The sequence below is a fragment of the Sceloporus occidentalis genome, unplaced genomic scaffold, assembly GCF_023333645.1.
Source record: "Sceloporus occidentalis isolate IW3139 unplaced genomic scaffold, rSceOcc1.0.p SCAF_4, whole genome shotgun sequence".
NCBI classification, from domain to species: Eukaryota; Metazoa; Chordata; class Lepidosauria; order Squamata; family Phrynosomatidae; genus Sceloporus; species Sceloporus occidentalis.
This window is the reverse complement of record NW_028316984.1, coordinates 28,995,703-29,020,616: the sequence shown is the minus strand read 5'-3', so window position 1 is coordinate 29,020,616 and position 24,914 is coordinate 28,995,703. Positions and strand designations below refer to the sequence as shown.

Sequence of the window (24,914 nt, the reverse complement as noted above, 5' to 3'; positions counted from 1 at the left end):
ATTCCACCTCAACATTTGGAGAAACTACAGCTAGCAAGAGCTGTTTGGCAGTGGATCATGCTGCCTTGGAGTGTGGTGGAGTCTCCTTCTATGGAGGTTTTTAAACAGAGGCTGGGTGGGGTGCTTTGATGGTGTGTTCCTGCATGGCAGAATGGGGTTGGACTGGATGGCCCTTGGGGTCTCTTCCAATTCTATCAAGCACTACATGCCCAATTCCTGGAAGAGTTCCCCTTTGGGCTGCCAGGGGTAGTGGCGGCTCTGTCCCTCCAGGTGGCGCCGGAGAGCAACCTGCCTTGGCAGAGAGAGCAGAGGCTTCCCTGGTGCAGCAGCAGCAGCAGGGTCCATTCAACCAGAGGCAGAGCCAATGCACCCAGCTGGAGGAAGAGAAGGAGGAGAAGGCTGGGGATCCCCATCAGGTCCCCTTCCTGACCTGGGCGGCCTATGGAGGCGTTGAGGGAGGCCATCCAGGCTCTGGGGCCCCGGGATCCGGTCGAAAGATGCGCCACCCTCTCTGCCCGCAAGGGAGCCGGGCTTGGATCTGCTGCAGCAACAACCCCCATCACCACTACCACCATCACAGCTGGCAGGAGGAGAGGAGTGAGTAGGGGAAGGGACCCCTGCCTGCCCTCCAAAGAAACCCCTTCCCCTGAAGCCCAGGGGGACCAGGAGTCCTCCTTTTCCCGGACACGCCCTCCAGTCCAGCCCTCTCCTCTCCAGGAGGAATGCCCAAAGGTCCTCCAAGTGTAGTAGGGCTTTTTAGAAGCATGGGTTTATAGCTATATTGCTGGGTTTTGAGCTTTTAGAGGTGGTCATGTCCTCCATTTTTTCTTGGAGGTCCTCCATTTGGAGGTTTTTATTGTTATTGTTATTATTATTATTATTAGGAGTTTTTTAGCTTTTATTTGGCAATGTCCTCCATGTTTCCTGAAAGGTTCTTCCTTTGGAAGCATGGATTTATATTTATATTTCAGGGTTTTGAGCTTTTAGTGGTGGTCATGTCCTCCATATTTTCTCGGAGGTCCTCCATTCGTGGGTTATATTGTTATAATTATTACATTAGGGTTTTTAAAGCTTTTATTTGGTAATGTCCTCCATGTTTCCTGGAAGGTCCTCCCTTTGGAGGTTATACTATGATGATGATGATGATGATATTAGGGTTTTATTTAGCAATGCCCTCCATGTTTCCTGGAAGGCCCTCCACTTGGAGATTATATTATTATTATTATTATTATTATTATTATTATTTTAGGGTTTTGAGCTTTTATTTGGCAGTGCCCTCCATGTTTCCTGGAAAGTCCATTTGGAGCATGGCTTTAAGAAGCATGGGTTTATATTTGTATTCAGGGTTTTGAGCTTTTGTTTTGCAATGTCCTCCCTTTTCCTGGCAGGTCCTCCATTCTGGGGTGCTTTGTCCTCCTTTGTGGAGAGGACACATCTGGTCCTGAACCAGCCCAGATGTGCCAAGTGTCCCTGGGCCTCCAAAGGGTGGCAGGACTGGGTGCAGCTCCTGTTGGTTTTCCTGCCCAGCTGTTCCCATCCAAAATGCCCATCTGGATGCTGCTGGCTTCCCCAGGTTTGCCCCTGTGGCTCCACCTCGTTGTTGTTGGTTGTTGTTGTTGTGTGCCTCCAAGTCCCTATCCTCACCCTAGCAATGCAGTTGTGCATGGCCGTCCTCTGAGGCTGAGAGAGTGTGAGTTGCCCAAGGTCACCCGGTGGGTTTCCATGGTCAGGATTCGAACCCTGTTCTTCAGAGTCCTTTGCTCAAACCACCACACCACACTGGCTCTACCCCTTGTTGTTGTTGCTGTGGGCCTTCAAGTCGTTTCCCATTTATGGCAACCCTATGGGTTTTCGTGGCAAGTTTCTTCAGAAGGAGCTTGCCATGGCCATCCTCTGAGGCTGAGAGAGTGTGTGACTCTCCCAAGGTCACCCAGTGGGTTTCGTGGCTGAACAGGGATTGAACCCTGGTCTCCAGAGTCCTAGTACAACACTCAAACCCCCCCCCCCCCGTGCCACAGTGGCTCCACTCTTTTGTGTGTGTGTGTGTGTGTGTTGTGTGCCGGCAAGTCCTTTCTGACTTATGGCGACCTTAAGGTGAATTGATCATGGAGTTTTCTTGGCAGGTTTCTTCAGAGGGGTTTTGACATTCATATGAGCGTTCGAGCTTTGATTTGGTTATGCCCTCCATTTTTCTTGAATGCCCTACATTTTGCGGTGCCTTGTCCCACTTTGTGGTTAGGACATAATAGCCATCCTGAGCTAGAGCCCTTATCAAACTACAAAACCCTGGGATTCCATAGGATGGAGTTATAGCGCTTAAAGCGGTGTCAAACCACATCATTTCTACAGTGTGGAACAGAGGTTCCCAAACGTTGGTCCTCCAGGAGCTTTGGATAGGATGACCAGATGTCCTCACCGCAAAGGAGGACAAGGCGCCAGAAAATAGGGGACACATAGGGGACACAAAGAAAAATTGAGGACGTTGCAAAATAAAAGTTAAAAACACTCATATAAATATAAAACCCATGCTTCTGAGCCATGCTCTAAATGGAGGACATTTTGAAATTCCTCCTGGACAGAAGGTTGAAGTGTAAGATATGTCCTGGAAAAGGAGGACCTCTGGTCACCCTGGTTTTGGATTTCAACTCCTAGAATTCCTGAATTTTGGCCAAAGTAACTGGGCTTGTGGAAGTTCAAATCCCAACACCTGGAGGACCAAAGTTTGGGAATGACTGGTGTAGTTTGGAGGTTGGACTGGCAGATGTATTTGTTATGAAGACTTTGCTGCTACCTGTTTATTGAAACTGGCCTTCTCAGTCCTACACCCCTGACATGTGTGTGTGTGTATTGTGTTTATGTGTTCACAACTCAGGCGAGGAGTGGAGACACCACTCAAATGTGAGGTCTACTAAAGTTGAGAGGTGTCTGGTGGTCTTCATCCATCTTGGAGATAAAGGTGTTGGAAAATCTCTGGTTTGACTGTCATAGTTTAAGCATCTGTGGGTTTCATTGAGCCTGAGAGGCTGCCTTCTCTTGGAAGTCATTTGGCCTGAGAAATGCAAAACAAAGACTGTCAATAAGCCAGACAGTGTCTGCTTCTTTTGTTGTTGCTGTTGTTGTTGTTGTGTGCCTTCAAGTTGTTTCTGACTGATGGTGACCCTAAGGCGAACCTATTACAGGTTTTTCTTGGCAAGTTTCTTCAGGGGGAGTTTGCCATTCCTTCCTCTGAGGCTGAGAGAGTGTCAGTTACCCAAAGTCACCCAGTGGGTTTCCATGGCAGAGCCAGGATTCGAATCCTGTTTCTAGAGTCATAGTCAAACACTACACCATACTGGCCCTTTTAAATCAACATATTTCAGGTCTCTCTCCACTGCTCAGACTGAACCCCCTAAGTGTAGATAGGGGGGTTTGATTAGTAACTTGAGCTGTTTTGGAGAATTAAATGCCACTATTATAATGTTTACTACTTCAAAATGTAGTCTGCTCCCTTCTATATTGTTATTAGATAGCCTAATGTAAATGGAATATTGACATTAAAATGTGTGATGTAGTTTACTGTACTGTGATAATAGTCACTAATTCCAGTTCACATAGGGTAACTTCTTGCCTGTCTGGTGAAATGGCATTCATGGCTGTGAAATGACTTTATTTAATCTGCTTTGATTGGCAGAAAGAATATCATGGAATCTCAGATTATAAATCATTACACATAAACATGATTTGCAAAGAAAAGATGTTTTTCAAGTACAGTATTTGCATAATTCAAACCACTTCTTAAATAAGGAACTATCTAATACATAAAACAGGTAGCCTGTTGAATGGCTTCTTTCTTGCTTTCATTTTTGGCAAGCATATCATTGAAACTGTCAAAATGGATTAGCTTCTGCATAGAGCTTGATAAAATGATTAAGCCTTTCTTCCACTGTCTCAGATCCCAAGTAATGCTTTATCACTTTGTTTATTAAAACCACACTTGCTTGTTGCAACAGTGATCAGAATGCAGCTTGTAGAGTAATGCATAGTTGCAAAAATAGATTTTCTAGGACTTGGACATCCACGTAATCATGGAAGGAAAACAATGTGCAGGTTTTGCTGTGGATCCCACACAGATTCATCTCTTTTTGACAGTTATCTTTGTTTGAAAAATTGTTAACAGAACCTAAAGCTTTCCACATACTGTTCCACACTCCAGATCTGTTGGATGTGGTCCACAGAGTATGTGCTTTGACTGTGTGTTCCTGCATGGCAGCGGGTTGGACTGAATGGCCCTTAGAAAGAAAAACCAGCCCCAATTCTCATTGGAAGTTTTACAGACAGACACCTGATGAATAAGAAGACCTTAGGGTCTTTCATAACTGTATAATTTGATGAGCCTAATTGAGCAAAGACACAATCACTTGTTATTCATCAGGTGGCTGTCTGTAAAACTCCTTGTAATGAGAGTTGGGGCTGGTTTTTCTTTCTAAGGGACTCCACAACTGCTCTGATCCCACACAATTTTATAATGCTTGACTTTTTAGTTCTAGTTCCTTTGCAGGAAATCAGCTCCAGAAATCCTGAAGTTACTATTAGAACTTAGGTCTCTTCCCACTCTCAAGGCTGTTGCTTGTCCCATCTTTAAAATCTTCAGCCAAGGAAGCACTGCAGCTCACTTCTGGGGAAATGTAGGACTGGCTTTCCTGTTTGAATCTGGATATTATAAGAAGGCCAAAGCTGAATGGTCAGATGGCCACAACTTTGCTTGTCTGCTAACCTTTGGCAATATGGACCAATACACTGGGGACCTTCAGGCTTGTTAGACCCTGGGGTAGGTTACCCCATCTTAAGAAACCTTTAAAAAACTGTACTTAGTGTTTGCTTCAAGGTTGGAAGATAAGGCTGTCCTGTATGTACATGCCTGAGAATATCCCTTATAATTTAATAGGATTGACTTCAAGGAAGTATGCAGGAAAGTGGGCTGATGGAGGATCATGTTGTTATTCACCCAATGGAAGTTAATATTAATTCTGATGACAGGACTGATAGTTCAACACCTGTGTGGTGAGATGTCTATGCTGAAGGTTGCACAAGTTTTGTTGCTGCATCAGGTACAGCTCTGCAGAAAACAGAAACATATACAGATGGGGACAGGAGCTTGGAAATATTAGTTTTTGGATTAACAAATTCCCCAGCAGCATAGGTACGAACCATACTAGCAGGAAGATTTAGGGAGTTGTGATCCAAAAAAGTGACTTTTCCCAGCTCTAATGTGGCCAGAGTCTTTCAGGTATTTAATCTGAAATCACTTGGGAAGCCACAGACAGGTTTTACACATGAAAGCGATTGTGATCCTTGACAGAAATTTGCATAGTCTATGGCTACCTTTGAGCCTTGTTACGTATTTAATATTTTTACAGCAATTGGAAATTGCTGCTGACAAACTACAAGATTAGCATTATATAATCTTCGTTGAAACATTTTCCTTGGACATATTTCTTGGACCATATTCTAATCCACCTAAATTGGAAATGAAGAACTCATTTCAATGATCTAAGGTAGCTGGTGATGTAAGACAACAGTAAGATTTGCTTTGTAAAGGCTGAATGTTTCCTTTGCTCTGAAGGATCTTTTCAAATGTCTTAGCTTTTGGGCATCATCTGCACTGCAGAAATTATGTAGTTTGACACTCCTTGTAACTGCTGTGGCTCAGTGCTATAGAATCCTGGGATTTGTAGTTTGTTGTGGCACCAGAGCTCTCTGACATAGAAGGCTAAATATCTCACAAAACTGACACTGAGCCATGGCAGTTAAAAGAGGCGTCAAACTGGATTATTTCTGCAGTGCAGATAGCCTTGATACGTTGTGCTAGAGCAAAGAAAATGCAATACTTCAGAAGGAAAAGCTAGAAAATATAAATGCCGGTGCTATACAGCAGTGCATCCCAAACTAGCTGATGTGGAGAAGCAGCTATTTTTCCCTGCTGGTTCCAGTACCATATTTGTGCCCATTGGCTCCACTTGTCGTCCCCCCCCGAAACCCATAGTTGATGACTTGCCAACCAGTACTTTTGAGCAGCAGTGCTGGTCAACATGGCAATGACATACTAGCCCTTCTCCCTCTTGCCTTAAGTGGCAAGGAATAAGTAGACTGAAAAGTTTGCACAGTTCATTCAGTCTGTTAGTGACTAGGCCAGAAATTGTATATACACCCCTTTGACCCAATAATAGTATTTTAGGGCTTCCAGAACAGATTAGGTCTGATAAATTAAAATCCATCAGTATAACCAGACATCTGAGGACAGGAAGTTGCTCCCACAGCTTTTATTCAGAAAACCACTCCACAGATTGAATTAAATCTTGACAGTGCAGAAGAATTCACATTGAAGGTAGTCACTCCTGAATCTGAAAGAGAAAGACTAATAAAGTATAGGCATGTCTCAGAGCCAACGTGGTGTAGTGGTTTGAGCATTGCACTATGACTGGAGCCAGGGTTCAAATCCATGCTCAGTCATGAAAAACCACTGGGGAACCTTGTACAATTATACTCTCTCAGCTTCAGGAGAAAGTAAAGTCCCCTCTGAACAAATCTTGCCAAGAAAACCCCATGATAGGTTCACCTTAGGGTCTCCATAAATTGGAAATGACTTCAAAGTACACAACAATACCTCAGTTAATGAAGTAGATGCATTACTTCTCTAGGCATTTGTAGGCTCTCCAGTGCAATTCTGTGGTTAACCTCTTGCAGATATTGACCATAGATTTATGCTGGAGAACCTAGTGATTCCTAGAGAACTGTTATCTCAGGTAAAAAAAATAGCATTTTTAATTTACAGTTTTCCACTTTCGCGGGGCTCCTGTGCCCCCTAACCTCCACCGAATGTGGAGCGCCCACATGTTTCCAAAATCCAGCACAAAAAGCTCATGTTTCTCTAGCCCTCCTCCCTCATTCTCCCAATTTCCTTGCTGCTAAAACAAATATCTAGCTATATAGAGGACAAGGAAGAAAGTGGGGCTGGCAGACATAAAAAGACTTCGTACAAAGAAACTTTATTCTCAGAGCCTTTGTTAACTTAAGTATACCTGTAGGTATTTATATGCATTTGAAATTTGACAAGTGACCTCTCTGCAGTTTGACAGGTATAGTCTGTTTTCCTTCTCCATGCTTTGCTACTGTTTGATGTGCTGGCTAATTTCCTTGTTTGTGCAGGATCTTTCACGAAACGGTTCTGGTAAACATAGTTGTGGTATAAGGTGTAGTATACTGTCGTCCCTCCCAATGCACAATCTTGCCGTTTGCGTCCCTTGGTCTTTTGTGGACGGCAAGCCGGGAGGGATATAGTGGCACCCCCTCCCAAGCACGCCCCCATTGTAATCAGTGGGGCTCCAATATTGGCGATTTTCCCGATTGGGGTGTGTGTCTGGAATGGATCCCCCGCAAATCGGAACAGATAAGTGTAGTATAAAACCTCTTAGTTGTAGTATAAGGTGTCTGCAGAACTGCAGTTTGGGGCTTATTCTAAGCTTGGAAGCTTATAAGGTGCCATAGATATTCATAATGTGTTCCCTGTCTAGCGGTCCTGATGTAAAAGAGGCTAGAAAGTAGGATTGAATAGGAGTGTATGTGGCTGGTTACCAGGGAGATAGGTGATAATGCTAGAGAATAGGTCTGTTCTACTCAGAAATAGAAGATTTCAAAATACGTCTGAACATATATATCTCCCCACATGCACATGCCCTTGACTAGCAAGTATTACAATGGAAGTGATGGCATTCATGTATGTTGTTGTTTGTTGAATTCAGTAGTCTGCATAGTTTATAGCAAACCTCAATATTTTGATCCAGTTACAGTATTAGTAGAATATACCCTATTCCTGTTCTTGTGAAAAACCCAGAAATGCATTGATTAGCAGACAGAACCAAAGGTAGTAGGGTTTGAAATATTATTGTTATAGCTCTGGAGACAGTGTTTGTCACACAACCTCCCATTCTTTCCATTATCATGTTAATGAAGGGAAGTGCATACATACAACTTTGGGAGCACACCTTACCTCATGTCCCTCCATTAGTGCAACTTGGTAGTTGTTGGTCCTGCACACTCTCTTCTGATCTTCTTAAGCTTGAAGCCCTGCCCTATGCCCTACTCAGTGTACCTTGCATTTGTAATGCAGATGCAGAGTTATGCAAATGCAGTTTAACAAAAAAGAAAGAAAAAAGAAAGTGGGGGGGCTGGTCTGGAATAGCGAAGAGAAGGGGGACAGGGGAAAGGAGAAGACACTAACACCACATTACTGTGCAATCCCGGAACTGCCGCAGGTGGATATATCACACCTGGAGACTAGTGCTATAGAGTTGACTCTTTCCTAATGCTGATTTGCCATCTTAGGATTGGAGCATCTGCAGATGGCCTCACCATGTTCTCTCCACTAGTGGCACATACACACAGCTGCACCAACGTGGTCGTGCACATATTGCATTGCCATTGAGTAGAACGTGACTTGAAGTCTCACAGAATTTGCTATCCGCAGGGGGGTCCAAAACAGAACCCCCCGCAGATAAGAAGAACCAACTGTACCAGCCCCATTGGGAGCTTATTGGTGGATTTTTGCATCAATGGTAAGGTGCAGGCTGACCACACTTCCAGGACAAGGCAGTGATGAGAGGGAGATTGCGTCATGCAGTAGGTATCACCAAAGGCAATATTATCAAACTTTTATGGTGGTTTCAATACAGTCTGTGATAAAGTCTTTAACTTGTGAAATGCTGATTTAAGGAATTCTCTGCTGTGAGGAAATCATGGTGGTGAAGAATTTAGTGATTCACCAGGCAGATTAAGTCTGTACTAGACTAACCTAAGAACTCACTTTGGGTGTCATTGCCTTTGTAGGTAACGATTTCCTGGATCAGTCCCTGAGCCTGGATAAACAGCATCTTGCAGAGAAACAATTGTTTCCTTCACTTCACTTCCCAAGAGTTTCTCAGGTGTGAGATGTAAGTGGATTCATTGGGAATCAGCGATGGCTATGAAACTGGGTGGAAAGGTTATCAAGCACGTCCAACTTAATTACATTTAATTTAAACATAAAAATTATCCAGACGGATGGAACTCATTAAATTTATGCTGAAAAGGACAGTTAATTAAAATGTTTCTTTCCCACCCTTTATCATGGGATCTCAGAGTGGCATACAGCATACACAGTTTATATTACTTCCACATTAAAACCATAAACATATTAAGCTGTCCACTGGTTCCTGAAATGGAATACTGGATGGCACAAATACATATCACTTGGTTAATGAAGTGAATGTGTTTCTGGGCATTCCTTCTTTAACCAAAAATTGGTACCAAAGGCAGAAATAGCATGGAAAGAATGGGGATAAATTCCTACACCACCAAGCAAACAAACATGTGAACATATTTCAAAAAACTTTATATTCAAAGCAGTTAGCATATAGATGTGAAATGAAGCCACAAAGACGGGAAAGCCTTATACAAATATTTTGAACATTCTAGAGAGCACTTAAAAACTTCTTCCAAAATGTATCCAGGGATGACTTCTTCTTTCACCAGCCTCCTCTTGTAGTGGCCAAACCTCTAGAACTATGATGTTATTACATGCTGAGAATAACTGATATGACAGGCTTATCAGTTCTCCTCTTTTCTCTCTGTTTCATGGATGCTCAGAAAACAATTCTGGAGGCAACTATCATTTGCCTTGGCTGTTCAGGCAGGCACACAGAGCTACAGTAGGATTGACTATTTTGTTATGTTTGTTAACCACCCTCAAGTTGATCTCAACTTATGGCAACCCTGTGGATGAGACATCTCCAAGACTCCCTATCTTCAATTTGTTTTCTTAGTTCTTGCAGATTCATACCCGTGATCTCCTTAATGGAGTCCCATCTATCTAGCAAGTGGTCTTCCTCTCCTTCTCCTTTCTTCCATCTTCCCTAGCATACTCCTTGCTCTAGCTTTACTGCATTACTTACTGCTACACCCAGCTCCAAAAGTCTGTGTCCTTCCACCGCTCCTTCACCACCCTCCCAATGCTGGTGCTGCTAAAAAAAAACATTTAGCTAGACAGAGGATGAGGAGGAAATAAGTCTGGAAAGGAGTAAAAATATCTGGTAAAAGAGCAGAGGCTTTGTTAATGAGGTACCCCTGTACAGTTTTCTGAGGAGAGTTCTTTGTAATTTCAAATGGAGAAGCCAGTGTTTTTGCTTCTGTTTACTGCCTTTGCTCCAAATCAGCTCATGACCATGAGGAAGAATCCTTACTTTTGGGTATATACACTTCTTGTATAACATTCCAAAGCAAAAATGCAAATACAGATATTTAGACGTGATCATAACAATATCACTTTCCTCCTCCCGTATGCCATTTTAACACTCTTGCCTGCTGAAAAAGCCTTTGAGCTTCAGTAGCTGGCACGATGTATTCTGTACCCTTTGGTTGCCGGATAAAGGTCACCACAGGGTAGACTTTGTTGAAAGCAAACATGTTAGCAAAGTGATTGTGAGCAGTTCTTCTTTATTGTTACAGCTTGCTATCCTTACTTCTGATTATCTGCAATACCAATTCATTTAATAACATCTACTTTCAGGATAGATGAGACCCTGATGTAGTTTTGCAGTGATAGTGGTAAGCTAGCCAACAGAAGGCAGACAGTTAAAACCTTTAAAACTGGACATGGTATATTTTGCACCCACTTACATCCAAGTGCACTAGAATCAAATTGCATTGTTTACACACACACACACACACAACCTATAGAGCAGGGACGTAGCTAGGATTTTAGGAAGGGGGGGGGTCCAGACTAAGCGCCACCATTATAATGGGGCTTGGGTGTGGCGGCGCAGCAGCACACACCATTCATTTTTCTAATGGAAGGGGGGGTCCGGACCCCAAGAACGCCCCCCCCCCCCAGTCTACGTCCCTGTATAGAGACTGTGAGGGAGCTGAGTGAGACCTAAAGAATGCCCACTTATGCTGGCAGATAAGAGTGGTAAAGTAATGATAAGTTTTTTTTAATTAATCTTTATTCAAATTTATAAAAAATAATAATGACAAGTTTTCTCTGAAAACAAAGTTTTGTGAGATAAACATACAGAAATTAATTATTGGCTCTGGTAATTAGGAACAATAGGATAGTATCTCATCTGTGATTGTTTCTGGGCAACTACAGATTTAATGTTGGAAGGAAAAAAATGAAACCCTAACAAATTGATAAGAAAGTGTTTATTTGCCACACTCCAAGGATAAGCTTATAAATCTTTGGTCTAAAAGGTGAACTGTAACTGGGGCATTGTAGTGCATAATCAAGGGGGGGTATTTCTACTTTAGCCCTTGTTTAAAAAGATAACTGCAATGATATGTTGCTTAATGAAAGAGGAAGTACAAGAATACTTTTCCACTACACAGTGCCAGCATTATAAAAGAGAATTCTTATGGTAGTTGTACTGCTAACAATTCAGATCTATCTGAAGGCAAAACAACCAAACCAAATAAGTATATTAACTACTATTATCAATAGTAGTTAATATACTTACTTGGTTTAGTGGTTTTGCCTTCAGATAGATTTTCTTCAACTGGTAACTCTGTATTCCTACTATTTCTACTATTTCTGTGCAAGGAGGGTTTCTCATCTTTAGAGCAATGATTTGTCTTTTTTGGAGACATCTGGAATAGAATGTCATCTTTTGGAGAGAGAGAGAGAGAGGGAGAGAATGAGAGAGAGAGAGAACAGTCGATACTGTTAGATCCCAACCACATCTTTTAGGAAGAAACTCTCACCTGACTAAGGAAATTATCACACACAGCTTTTAAACTGCAGTTATAGATGTAAAATAACACCTTTGGTGATACTTATCACGCAACATCGCCTCCGATCAATAGCTGCTGTGCTTGCAATGCATGGTTAAGGCATCACATTCCATTGATGGGGCAAACCCATCAATGGCTCCCAAACATGGGGCAGTCCCAGTACTCCTCATGTGCAAAACGTTGCTGCCACAGCAGTTGCAATATTGGCAGTCACATGGTGTTGGTGTCCCCCTCTCCCCCTCTTTTTTCCCAAGCAAGCTGAATCCCATTATTATTATTATTATTATTATTTGGGTATTTGTTTTCTTTTTTATTTTCTTTTTTAATTAAATTTCATTAGCAGAACTGCAGAATTGTGGTAAAAAAGTTAAAAAGAAAATTTAAAAACCCTGCTGGATAGGGCATAGGGCATGGAGGAGGGATTAAGGGGGTGTCAGGAAGAGAATGCAGTGGCGGTGGCTGCCCCAGTTGCATGCAAAGACATACAATGATGGCTGTTCTAAAATCAGTGTGTTTGCATTTGCATTAATTAGCGTAATTGTAGCAAAAACAGGGCTTGTATGATAATGTCCTATGTGAGTTTCCAAACTATTAAAAATACAGTAGCCCTGCGAAATTTCAACTACAGTGTGCCTGCTCCTTACGTGGGTGCACTGGTTTGCACGGAAGCCGCGCTGTAATACAGTGGAGCCTTGTTATACGCTGGGGTTTGGTTCCAAGATCTCCCGTGTATAACAAAATCCGTGTATGCTCAAGTCCCATTGAATATAATGACATAGCAAAATGGTGGCCCTTATAAAAAATGGAAAATCAAGTTTTGACAATTGAAATTTATACTTTTTTGAACATTTTCAAACCGTGTATGCTTGAATCCGTGTATAAAAAATCCGTGAATAAGAAGGGCCGACTGTACTTTGGCAGGTGTGGCTGCTGCATGCGTGCACCGTGCCGCCGCAGGCACAAGCCCCATTCACTATAATAGGGCTCAAGCATAGGTGGAATCGCCTTATGTAGGGGGGGGGGCGGATCCCCCGTGTAAGGCGAGGTTCCACTGTATAGAGAAAACCCTTAAAATATCCCTTGATACTATGATTTCAACTCTGTTTCCATTCTGTGCACATTCTTCTATTGAGGATTTTTGCCAAATTAAGTTAAATGCCAGGAAGTAAAACCCACTTAACTTGATGGGACTTATTTCTGAGCAAATATGCATAAGTGTTGGCTGTAAGTACTATTAAATCCAGGGCAGCCTGGTGTGTAGAGCTGTTATTAATTTGAACCTGTCATTCCTAAACAAGAACAAATCTTTGTTTGTTACACAGAAACCTAAACTTGGAGTTGTGTTTCTTGTTCTGTGGATCATTAGAGCAAAATACTGATTGGTAAGTGGCCTGCTTATAAAAAAACATAAGGAAAAGGTTGTTGCTCAGTTGCTGTTTTTTGAAAGAGGCACTTAGCACATCTAGCTGTGGCATTAGGAGAGAGAATTCTGGCAGAGCCAAGATAGCTGTTTGGTAGCTGTAAAGCTTAATGAGAGAAATGTTGTGTGCTTCACTAGTCAATTAGGGTTGAATCTACTTAATTTAGACACATAAAAAAGCCGGGGCTGAAAAATAGTAGAGGATACAGAACAAAACAGCTTGAGCAGAATGCTGGAATGACTGGCTTTTATAGTTTTGCTTATTTTTGGTTTTGGTTTTTTAAAATCCAAGTTTCCAGTCACATGGGTATTGATTCAGAACTTGGAAGGAACTAATGATTTCTAGTTTGTAAATAGTTACCTGCAATTTTTTTTTTTGGGGGGGGGGAGTAATAACTAAGGCCTACCCAATGCATGTAATGGAGCCAGCATGGTTTAGTGGTTTGAGCATTGAACTATGACTCTGGAGATCAAGGTTTTAATTCCAGCTTGGCCATGTAAACCACTGGATGACCTAGGCAAGTCACACAGTCTCAGTTTCAGAGGATGGCAATGGCAAACCCCCTCTGAAGAAACTTGCCAAGAAAATCCTGTGATATGCCTTACTTAGGATTGCCATAAGTCAGAAATGACTTGAAGGCACACAGTAACAAAAACATATGTAACATACTATGTATTAATATGGTGTAACCCAAGAAATAATAACCTTTTTCTTTTGGGGTTATAACTTTAAATGTTTTAATTAGTTTAGTTAGTTAGCGAAGATGAGGCCTCAGTAGTTAGGTGATATCACTTCCAATGCATCATAATGCACTCGCCCATTGATGGGATCTGGGTGAAAATTGCCCTCCAGACACAAAGGTTTCTGCTGTAGAGTATTCTGTGAGAAAGATAAGGTTTACTGGCTGTGCAAGTGGACTCTGTGTAGCCGCTCTGTTTATCAACTAGTGGCATCCTAACTAGGGGTGTGCTCTGCCCCGGGTGCAGAAAATAAAAGAGTGCAAAGGTGCCTCATCTCAGGCACCAGAAAATGGAAGATAGGGATAGTCTGGAAGAAATGTAAGCTGGTCAGGAGACACTCCCAACCTGCCCCAAGGTAAGCCTCTTCCATCTTCTCTTGGAATTTCCTTGAGTAAGGTGGAAAAGAAGGGAAGAGGTTGGGATGGAGTGACAGTAGGCTTCCTTTCAAAATTGAAAGTTGCCACTCACAGAAGTAGCCCTGCTAGTATGTTGCAGCAAAAGGGGAAAGGGTGGGGGAGGAAAAAAAGGTCTCTAGTAGCCCTTTAAGAACCCCCTCAGGTTCTTTATAGCTTGTTTACACTGGTTCTGGGGAGGATCTGAGGGTTTTTTGCCTTCATTCTGACTTTTCATTGAACTAAGCAGAGTTGGGGAAAATTCTCAGTGATCTTGGGTTCATTGTGTGTGTGGACTGCTGGACTGAGTTCAATTCGGCCTGATCCAGTTGTCCACACACCAAGAGCCACACCATCTATTTCCCATGCTAAACAGCATGGGGAAAGGGGGAGAGCTGATTTTGGAGGTCTGCTGCCACTTCTTTATGAGCATGACCTCCGTATGGGAACCTGCCCAGTGCATCGTCACTTCTGCTGAGGTCAGAATTGGGTGCCTATGTGATCAACAAGGACTGACTCCCTCCTTGTTGATCACATGGGCAACCCGTTCTGACCTCAGCAGAAATGACAGTCAGGTCTTGCAGGGAGCTGCTTGGCAGGAGAGGCTGCAGCGACACGGACCAGCAGGGCTGATGTGGTGTCAGCTGCAGTGATGTGGTATTGCACCAGATTCAGCCCGGTGTATATGGTCTCCATTGAGGTCAGTCCTGGCTCAGTCAGTGCATAATGCTCTGGAGTGGCCCTGGATCAAGTGGATGGTGTAGATACACCCTAACTGGCTTAAATTTTAGCATGGCCTTTGGTTCATATCAGTACACTTCCTCAGTCATTGCATAGTTAGTCTTAAAGGGTCTATAGGTTCCTCTTCCCCTTTCATTTTCATTCATCCACAAATTATAATTATAAAAAGCTATCATTTTCCTTCTTCAGCACCTTTTCTTTTCTGCAGAATGGTGGAGATTTTAAAGGAGGGGGCATTATCCCAGACTCACAATGTACTGTTCCCATGTTACTGGACTGACCAGTTTAAATCCAGATTGTAGACATTGCACCCAGTACCTGTTAGGTCTTTAGCTGGCATGGATTCTAAGTTTTCATTTTTTAAAAAAAAGGTCTCTAGCTCATATAATAATAATAATAATAATAATAATAATAATAATTTTATTTATATACCGCCCTTCCATTGATCAGGGCGGTGAACAACATAATAAAAACAATACATACAATATACATGTTAAAAACAACTTAAAAACCCCGGTCAGCCATCCATCTTGCCGCCAACATAGGGAGGAAGGCCATCTAGGACTTCACTCGGGGAATGCAGTTCGAAATAGAAGGGTTTTTAAGTCCCTTCTAAACTGAGCCAGGGAGGTGGCCGAGCGGAGCTCTGTGGGCAGCGTGTTCCAAAGGGTCGGGGCAACGATGGAGTATGTTCTCCTCGTTGTAGAGGAGAATTTGGCCCCTGGAACCCTAAGTAATTGCTGCCCAGAAGTTCTGAGGGTGCGGGGCGGAATGTATGGGGAGAGGCGGTCCTTCAGGTATCCTGGGCCCAAGCAGAGATGGAGTGCAGAAAAGCCTTTTAGTGTTGGAGAGGAAAGAGCTTGCAATGTTTGAGAAAGCCATGAGGGGAGTGATGCCACAAACCATAGAAATTGCTCAGGAATCACTCTCTACCAGTCATTCCAGGCAAAACACCCGATTTTGGCAAAATAGGCCACACCACCAACATTTCAGATAGACATGCTTATCAAATTTTCCAGTCACAGAAGAATAAATGGGAGTGATGCAACAAATCAGGGGGGGGGGGGAAATCATAGGAATCAGGGCCAAAAATGTGTATTCTAAAACATGGTCCCAAATGCCAGCCTTCCAGGAAACCATTTTTGGATTGTACAGACATTGTTGTCTTCAGGCACTAGCTCTGAATGAACTAGTAATGGGCTTCACCAATTTCCTTAGGATCCTTTTCAACAAAGAGATCCTGTTGTGATAGGACTCAGCAGTACTGGCTGAAGAACCCCAGTGTCCACATCCCTGATTTACATGTTTAACACTCTTCCTCTGGCCTCTTTATGGTTTTGGTCTATCCTTTTGAATGGGTGTATAATACATTTCGCTGGAAACCACTAGGCAGTAGTTCCCCACAAGAAACAGCAAACTCCAGTACAGTTGGCTTTTTGTATTCATGAGGGTTCAGTTCCATCACTCCCTGCAGTTGTCAAAAAACGCAGGACCTCAAGTCCCATTGTCTTTAATGGTGGTGTGCTGTGTGCAGGGCTGCATTGACAAGCCCACAAATAGAAAGGGCCGGCTATTGCTTTTTGGTAGGTACACCGAATCTCTTCCTGCAACACCTGGGGAGGGGAGGTTGTTGTTACAACACCTCTTCTACTGCAAGTTCTTCATAGGACTCATCTGTCCTTTTGAAAAGCCACAGGAGTGCACAGGATCAAAACCAGTGCTCCCACAGTTCCATGTGGTATAGCAAGAATCCTAGAACTGCTCAGAGGGTAAAGAACCCAAGGTTTTCCAGTCTTTTCAGATTCCACCCTCCTCTGTTTTACTACAGATAAAATTCCCTTCTCAGTTTGCCACAGAGATGCATTGGAATAATTTCTGTGCCACCATGAACAGCATGGAAATCTGTTTTAACCATAAGGAGGCACCTATGGTTATCACACTTACAGTTTTTTGTGGGGTTTTTTGGCTACGTGGCCGTGTTCTGGAATAATTTATTCCTAACGCTTCGCTTGCATCTATGACTGGCATCTTCAGAGGATGGTGGCATAGAAGTGAGTGGAGTATATATACTGTGTGACAGAGGAAGTGATTTACATGTCAATCTGTGTATTGGTCTGTTGTTGAATAGCAAGGCCTCAGGGTGGGAGGCTATGGGAGTAGGAGTTGTATCTATTTAATTAGTGATCCATTGTCTGCTGGGAAACCCCCTGACTGTGGGTGATGTTCATTTGCATGTGCTGAGTCTTGATTTTGGTGTTTTTCAGGACAAGTAGCCAAACTTTTTTTGCTTTTAGGGTTTCTACTTTCCTGTTGAAGTTGTCTAGATCTTTGTGGATTTCAATGGCTTACCTGTGCATTCTGACCTGATAGTTGTCGGCATGGTCCAGAATTTCAGCATTTTCAAATAGCGTTTTATGCTCAGATTAGTTTATAATGTTTCTCCTACTGCTGATTTTTCTGTCTGACCCAGGCTGAAGTGTCTCTCATGTTCCTTGATTCGTGTTTGAACACTGCATTTGGTCGTCGGTAGGTAGACTTGTCTATAGCTGTCTATAGCTGCATGGTGTGCGGTAAACTCCTGTGGCTGCGAAAGAGTCCCTCTTGTTCTCTTCTGAGCGCAGCATTTGCTGGATTTCCTTGGTCAGTCTGTAGATCGTTTGGAGACTCATCAGTTTCTCTCTTCTGTCTGTGACTCCTTTGATGTATGGTAAAAACACCTTCCTTTTGGGCAGTTGTTTGTCTACACTCCTGAGGTTTTGTCTGGGTCTGGTAGCAGTTCTGATGTCTGAGCTGGAGTAACCATTAGCCTGTAGAGCCCAATTTAGGTGCTTCAACTCATCTTCCGGGCCTTGCCATTCATGTGAGCCTGCCAGAAATTTGACCTCTTCAGAGGAAGATCTGTTGTGTGTCCCAACCCCTTGTGAAGTTAGGTTGCTGGGTGTATGGAACAGGGCTTTCTCTGTAGCAACACCTTAACTTTGGAACTCCCTAACCAAGGAAGTTAGATTGGCCCCATCTCTTTTGAGCTACAAGTGGGCAGCAAAAACAGTGTTGTTCTGCATGGCATTGAATGTTGGAAATTACTGTTTTAGCTGTTTCAAAACTGGACCCTGTGATGGTTTGTAGCCTGATTTTAGGAGTTTTTAAAGAGTATTTGAATGTGTTTTTAAAATGCTTTTCTCTTTGTATTGTTTTGATTTTTATTTGTTTGTCACATCGGGAGCCCTTGTGGGCTGGGAGGCAATACAGAAACACTATAATTAAATACACGCATACAATAAGTTAAAATGGTTTCAGGTATAGATAACAGTTGTGGGCATCATGATATCCTTGATTTCTAAGATGAAAATGGTGGAGGTACTAGCTGGAACAACCCATTTAAAAGTACATTGTTTGTTAAATGTTAGTGAGAGCCAGTGTGGCATAGTGGTTTGAGTGTTGGACCAGGACTCTGGGGACCAGGGTTCAAATTCCTGCTCAGCCATGGAAACCCACAGGGTGGCCTTGGACAAGTCATACTCTGTCAGCCTTTGGGGAAGGCAATGCCAGGGTACTTAAAGGACCGCCTCTCTCCGTACAATCCGCCCCGCACACTCAGATCCACCGGGCAGCATTTGTTAAGAGTTCCGGAAGCTAGATTGGTTAACCCCACTAGAAGGGCCTTTTCCATCTCGGCCCCCACCCTCTGGAACTTGCTGCCCATCGAGCTCCGTTCAGCAACCTCCCTGGCCCAATTTAAGAAGGGGCTAAAAACATTCTTTTTCAAGCAGGCTTACCCCTGATTCTTTGCCCTGAGAGTCCTCTTCCCCCCTCTGTCAGTTGTTTGTGATCTGGCACAAGTTCTTTTATTACTGTTTTAATGGTATTGTTTTTATAAATTGTATTGAATATTGCCGTTAACCGCCCTGATGTTTCGAAGGGCGGTATATAAATAAAGTTATTTATTTTATTTATTATTTAAACCTCCTTTGAACAAATCTTGCAAAGCAAACCCCATGATAGTGTCAGCATAGGGTCACCATAAGTCAGAAACAACTTGAAGGCACACAACAACCAGTGACCAACATATGTTCATTAAAATCACACATGTTGAACAGGTTGGGAAGGGCTGTTGGGGTATTTATGGGCTACTCCTTTTATATACATTATAAATAACAGTGGGGCACCTTTTATTTGCATCTGAGAACTTGGGCAGCTGCTGGTCTTCAGTCTGTCTTCTATCCACCGATTGGTGAATCCTGCAGAGGCTGAAAATTGATGAGGGGACCATAAACAAATAAATGATGGCAGGAAATCTGGGGAGTCCCCATGACTTTAGCTATATTTCAAGATGGTGTCTAAAGATCATTCTGCAGCCTCTAGGCGTATTCAGTTTAATATGTTCCAATGTCACTAGAATTGTTGTTTAGGTTGTGTCATACTGGCTACCTTCATAGATTTATTTTGACAGTTGTTTAGCTGTGACAGACACATTGTGTTTCTCACTGTTTACAATGTACTGCATACTGTTTTCCTATGTGTGGTTTGCCTTTGGCCTCAGTCTGAAAGCAGTTTGCCTCTGAGGACTGTTTTGCAGACTGTTTCCTAATTTCTTAGGAAATAAATTTACAGATGCTGCAGATATTAGAGAGAGCCTTGATCTACAGAGTCACATGTGCTCTACCAATGAAAAACTCATCACCTTTTAAGAAGTGTGGGCAGGGAAGATGCGCCTCTAGAATTCCAAATTCCCTTTCTCACACTAATGCCTGAAAATAATACTAATGAAATATAAATTCTTTCTTTGGCCTCTGGTTTCCTAGTGTGTATAGATCTGACTCTTTTATTCTCTTAGGAGAAATAGAAATGGTTTGTTAGGACTTCAGTATTTCACATTGAAGGAGAGATAATGGCATTAATGTGGATCCTTTAAGACTTCAGTCACAGAGCATGGAGATGCTAGATGACAGAATTCAGCCTGGTCAGGACTAGTGCCAAAGGGACAGCCCTCAGTTGTGGGTAAAGGAACACCTCCTAAGAATTGCAGAGGACTATCAATATTCTGTAGATGGAACAGGGCTCAGGGTAGCTTAAAATATCATTGAAACAAACTGATTAAAACACATCAGAAACCCCCCCACAAATAAACTAAAAACATAGTAAACATAGTTAAAAGAATAAAATAAAGTTATGTACATTAGTACTTGAGAAAAACCAATGAGACCCAAAGGCTTTCATGAACAACCAGGTTTTGACTTGGCACCTATCTGATCATTTCATAAACTTCAGGTTCTAGACTAATTTAGTTAAGTAACGTACAGAACAGACTGCAGAAATAATCCAGTTTGAGACGTTAACTGCCTTGACTCAGTGTTAGGGAATTCTGGGAATGGTAGTTTTGTGAGACGTTAGATTCTTTGTTACATGCCTCTAAGTTTTACCCTCAGCTTAAACATGGGACATATCAAAATCCATAATTTTGGTCCCCAAACCTACCCTTGACTTATACATAAGGTCAACCTATAGTCGAGTATATACAGTATTTTTGATTGAAGGTCTCTTTTTAAAAAATGCAATGAATCGTTGAGGTGAGGCTGCCAGTCTTCACAAGAAATGTTTCTCTCAATCCTATTAAAGACAAATCTATGTCAGCATGAAATATTTAACTAATTTAGGAGTAAAAGTATAAGGGACTGAAGGAAACCGAGCAGTTCCAGAACAGAGCTCCCAAAGCTCAAGTGGTGTTTTGTACCAGGAAAGTCTGTGTTTGGAACTTACATGGCAATGTCATTCTTTGTCAGGCTTCTCAATTTTCCCCATTTTCCTTTGTTGTAGCCCCCATATAATTCCTTGGCGATAGCCTACTGACCTTCTTTTCCTCCACAAGAGTTTCTGTGGCTCCTTCTCACTCGTAAGGATATAGTATATGACACAGACCAGAATGTTCTAGATCTAGCTGGCCCATGAATGTGGCTTAGTATTTTTGTCATTTTTTTAATTCACTAAGATGGTTTCGGGGGGGAAAGGGTATGTAATCATTAGATTCGGAACGACAGGATCTCTTTGTCCTTTGCATCGAGCAACGTTTATAACCTGATCTGTACAAGCTGTTATTTACAAGAGAGGATTAATCTTAACTAGTGGTTATAAAACTGTACGAACATGTGAAGCACTAGTGTGCTGTGTAGGATAAAGATGACAGTGTTCAAGAACGAAAGGTAGTTAATTATGGAGACTGATCAAAAGCTTTCACCAGTTATTGATCTCTGTAATAATTCACAGAGTAACTTTGATAACCTTGTATGTGTCTAGTGACAAAGGTAAATGCATCTTGTTACATTTCTAAACTCTAGACTTCAATGAATCTAGTGCCAGCAGTATCTGAAGGGATTCTACACCAAATTCCTGCATCCTGGCTTAGCTTGGTGTTTTTTTAAAAAATTAACAAATAGGAAGTGTAAGTAGGTATTCGTACAGTATTTCCATTTAAAACCATTGGATGGAAGCCTTGTGTGTTTGCCCCTATGAAGGGATACATGAGCTCTCACTAATATTCCCATTTCCTCTCCCATCCCAGCATGTATGGACACTTCTAGGACATCCAAAACTGTTCATAGTTAGAGAGAATATTTGTAAGGTCATTTTAAAAGCTGTGTTCTTATGGTAAAATTGCAACAAAGTCTGCATCTGTACTGGAAAAAAATAACCACTTTAACTGCCATGGCCTAATGGTAGTTTGTTGCTGCACTAGAGCTTTCTGACAGAGAAGGCTAAATGTCTCACAAAACTACAGTTCCCAGGATTCCATAACATTGAGCCATGGCAGTTAAAGTGATGTCAAACTGGATTGTTTGCAGTGTGGGTGCAGCCACAGACTATTCTAGACTAGTAATTCAGGTATTTTGAACATCTCTGCTAAAGAAATGAGATTTGAGTTTTACTGTAGCCATTATGAAACTACTCCTTTTACTTTTAAGATCAAAACAGACAAAAATCCTTGCAGCATTTTAAAAATCAAACTCTCACCAACGTATACAATTGTTCTGTGCAGAACACAAAAACCAACTGCTCTGTGTAAGTAATTTAAACTGACAGTGTAAAATGTTTTCTTTACAGATATCGGGAGAAATACGTGCTTTTGGTCTGCTTGCAAGAAAGTGGCATCTTGTACCTCTCTGAAGGACTATACTTCAAAGTGGATTGTGCATAATTTTGCAGTGCTCTTCTACCATGGGATGTATTAAATCCAAAAGCCCCTTCCCCAACACTATTCTGGATGATGGGAGTCGGGAAATCACTGGCTACGACAATGGATACAACATAGACAAATCTTCCCTTATTGAAGCAAACGCTGGGATGTCACCTTCAGCAAATACTGTGGTGGTGGACTTCGCTCACCGACTCTCCTTGGAGATTCTGGATCAAGCTGTGAAGCAGTGGGCAGTGACTGAAAGCAAATATAGCGACATCCCCTTCATTGAAAGTGACGAGCCATGAATGGCAAGATTTGGCTTCTCCCAACATGACCCTGTCAGGCATCTAATGTATTGGTGCTAGCACAAATAAAGCAACCTTCATGCAGCAGGAGTTGTCATTTTAAAGACACCAAGTGGTACAGAGGCAACTAGCCTTGACTGTGGTAATGTAATACTTTGCTTTTACTATTGAATCATGAATGGAACCACAGTAGCATCCAGAGTACCAGGGCTAGCGGGTGAGTCAGCGCACCCAGAAATCTACTCTGTAGTGATAGCAGCACCAAAAAGCGGCACAAGGACAAGAAGTAGGTTCTTCGGTTCTGTTAAAACCGACAGCAAAATGAGCATAATTGGGGGGGGGGGGGGTTCTTGGTTCAGGATTAGAGAAAGAAGATTACAGCTAAATTAATGGTAGCGTTGGAGTATTTGGGCTGCTGTTGATCCTTGTAAACTATAACTCTTAAGGGGAAATGGTACATTTAAGCACAGGCTAGAATCCTGCCAAAGTTAAGCATTTCTAAGGTCTCATTTGTCTCAGCTGGAAATACTTAATAGTGCTGAACTCTCCAATTGAAATAAATGAGATCCAAGTGCTTAATATCAAGACTGGACCATACAAATGGTTTCTACCACTGCCAGAGCTTCCTTTCCTAGACATATCTAATTCTGACGCCATGGGGCTAGTTGTTTCCAACTTCATTCAGTTGAGCACACCAATACTAACTTCAGACCAAAGATGAAGGAAATGTAAAAGAACATAGAAATAACACTGAATGCTCTGTACTTGAGAAAAGGCAAATTGCAATGAAAGTATTTGACTGATATTGTGAGTAGGGTATTTAAAAGAACATTACTCTAGTTGTTAACGTTTAGTGGTAAATTCATCAACACGACAGCATTACAAGTTTTTTTAAAAGGAATATGTATAGGCCACAAAGATAAAGATAATTGTCCACAGTTAAAAGAAAAGGGCAAAAAGAGTGCACAGTTTAAGGAAGGGATGGGGAACATGTATCCCTCTAGATGCTGCTGGGCCGTACCTTCCCCATTATTCCTTACTCATGTCTGTGCTACTGAAGGCTAATGAAAGTTGGTGTACAACAGCATGTAGGAAGGCCACATGTTCCCCACTTCTAGTTTAAAATACTGTGTGTGAGAAGAAAATGCACTAAGCAGAACAGAGGACAAAGCTTCCAGGTAGCATTTTCCAGAAATTTATAGATACAGTGAAATGACAAAGAGTTTTACTTGGTGTGCTTCCTCAATATTATTTCCAATGAAGAATGATTTCCAGTACAGGGCTAAAGAGATAGAAATTATGCCTGCAGCACTGCAGGGGTCATGCTGTCGGCTATTCTGGCAATATGAGTAGCTGTTGAAAAGAAGATTAATTATGACTGTCATTGATCTCATGCAATATCATTTCCAACCACTGCAGTGCATTTTCAGTACTGAAACAGAAAAAAAGGGCAGGTAGATCCCGAGCAGGGCTGTCACTTTATTCTGTTATATCCAGTGTAGCAGAAATACCAGCCACAAGTGATGGAGGTTTCCTTTTCCTGGTGCTGTATAGTTGTTCCTCTTGGCACAAACCTCCACACAACAACCTTTTCTTCAGTACTACTAACCAGGCACATAGCAAATGAGAAAGAGCACAGGGGGAATGACAAGGAAAGTCTGACGTGCCCAGAGCTGAAGTACCAGATGGAACTCTGGGCTTTTCTAAACATATTATCATTTCTACATATGTGATTGTGATGAAAGAGGTCCTAGCCTAAATGAAATGGCTACACTGAACTGTATTCCCTGTTATTCAAAACTGTGATGTAACTAATGTCCTGCAAATGCATCATCACAAAATGTCCAGTGTTGATTTCTTCTGTGTATTACAGGATTTAACGCCATTCATGTTTTGATTTTTTTTAAAAATCAGGAAAATGACATTACATAGATAAAGCTTATGCCATGCTTTAAAGTACTGTCTGGAGCACAACTTTGTAAATGTGGTTTTTCAGCAGCATAAGGAGGCTGCAGCCTAAGCAGCATATTACAGTATATTTTTACAATATGTGTTATGATTTTATTTCTACCCAGATGATTAATCACTTGCAGAACCGTGTTTGAATAAAATAATATTTCATACGTTTGTGTATTTTTCTGAAAAACAAATATATTTCAGCATGTTAAAAGATTTGGCCCCTTTAAAAAAATGCAGTACCTTGAAAGCCTATGGTGTGGAAACTGGTGTAATGATACTGACATATTGTATAAAAGTATGCACTGCATGCACTGGTAGGCATTCAGTACCGAAGGTACAGATTTATAATCTAGAGTTAGGGACCCGTAAATGCTCTGTATTGAGTA

General features: G+C 42.0%; 1 protein-coding gene across 3 annotated transcripts; it reads left to right on the top strand.

Annotated features, from left to right (window-relative positions):
• Positions 1-352: 352 nt before the first annotated feature.
• Positions 353-24,675, top strand: AKAP19 (A-kinase anchoring protein 19). 3 transcript variants are annotated; one of them, XM_089519592.1, is made up of 3 exons: positions 353-597; positions 8,863-8,966; positions 22,189-24,675. In XM_089519592.1, the coding sequence occupies exon 3, from the start codon at positions 22,303-22,305 to the stop codon at positions 22,567-22,569; it is 267 nt and encodes an 88-aa protein (XP_089375718.1). In that variant the 5' UTR covers positions 353-597; positions 8,863-8,966; positions 22,189-22,302; the 3' UTR covers positions 22,570-24,675. The 3 variants fall into 3 exon arrangements, with proteins under 3 accessions (XP_089375718.1, XP_089375717.1, XP_089375719.1); XM_089519591.1 differs by lacking the exon at positions 8,863-8,966; XM_089519593.1 differs by lacking the exons at positions 353-597; positions 8,863-8,966 and adding an exon at positions 18,169-18,211.
• Positions 24,676-24,914: the final 239 nt, after the last annotated feature.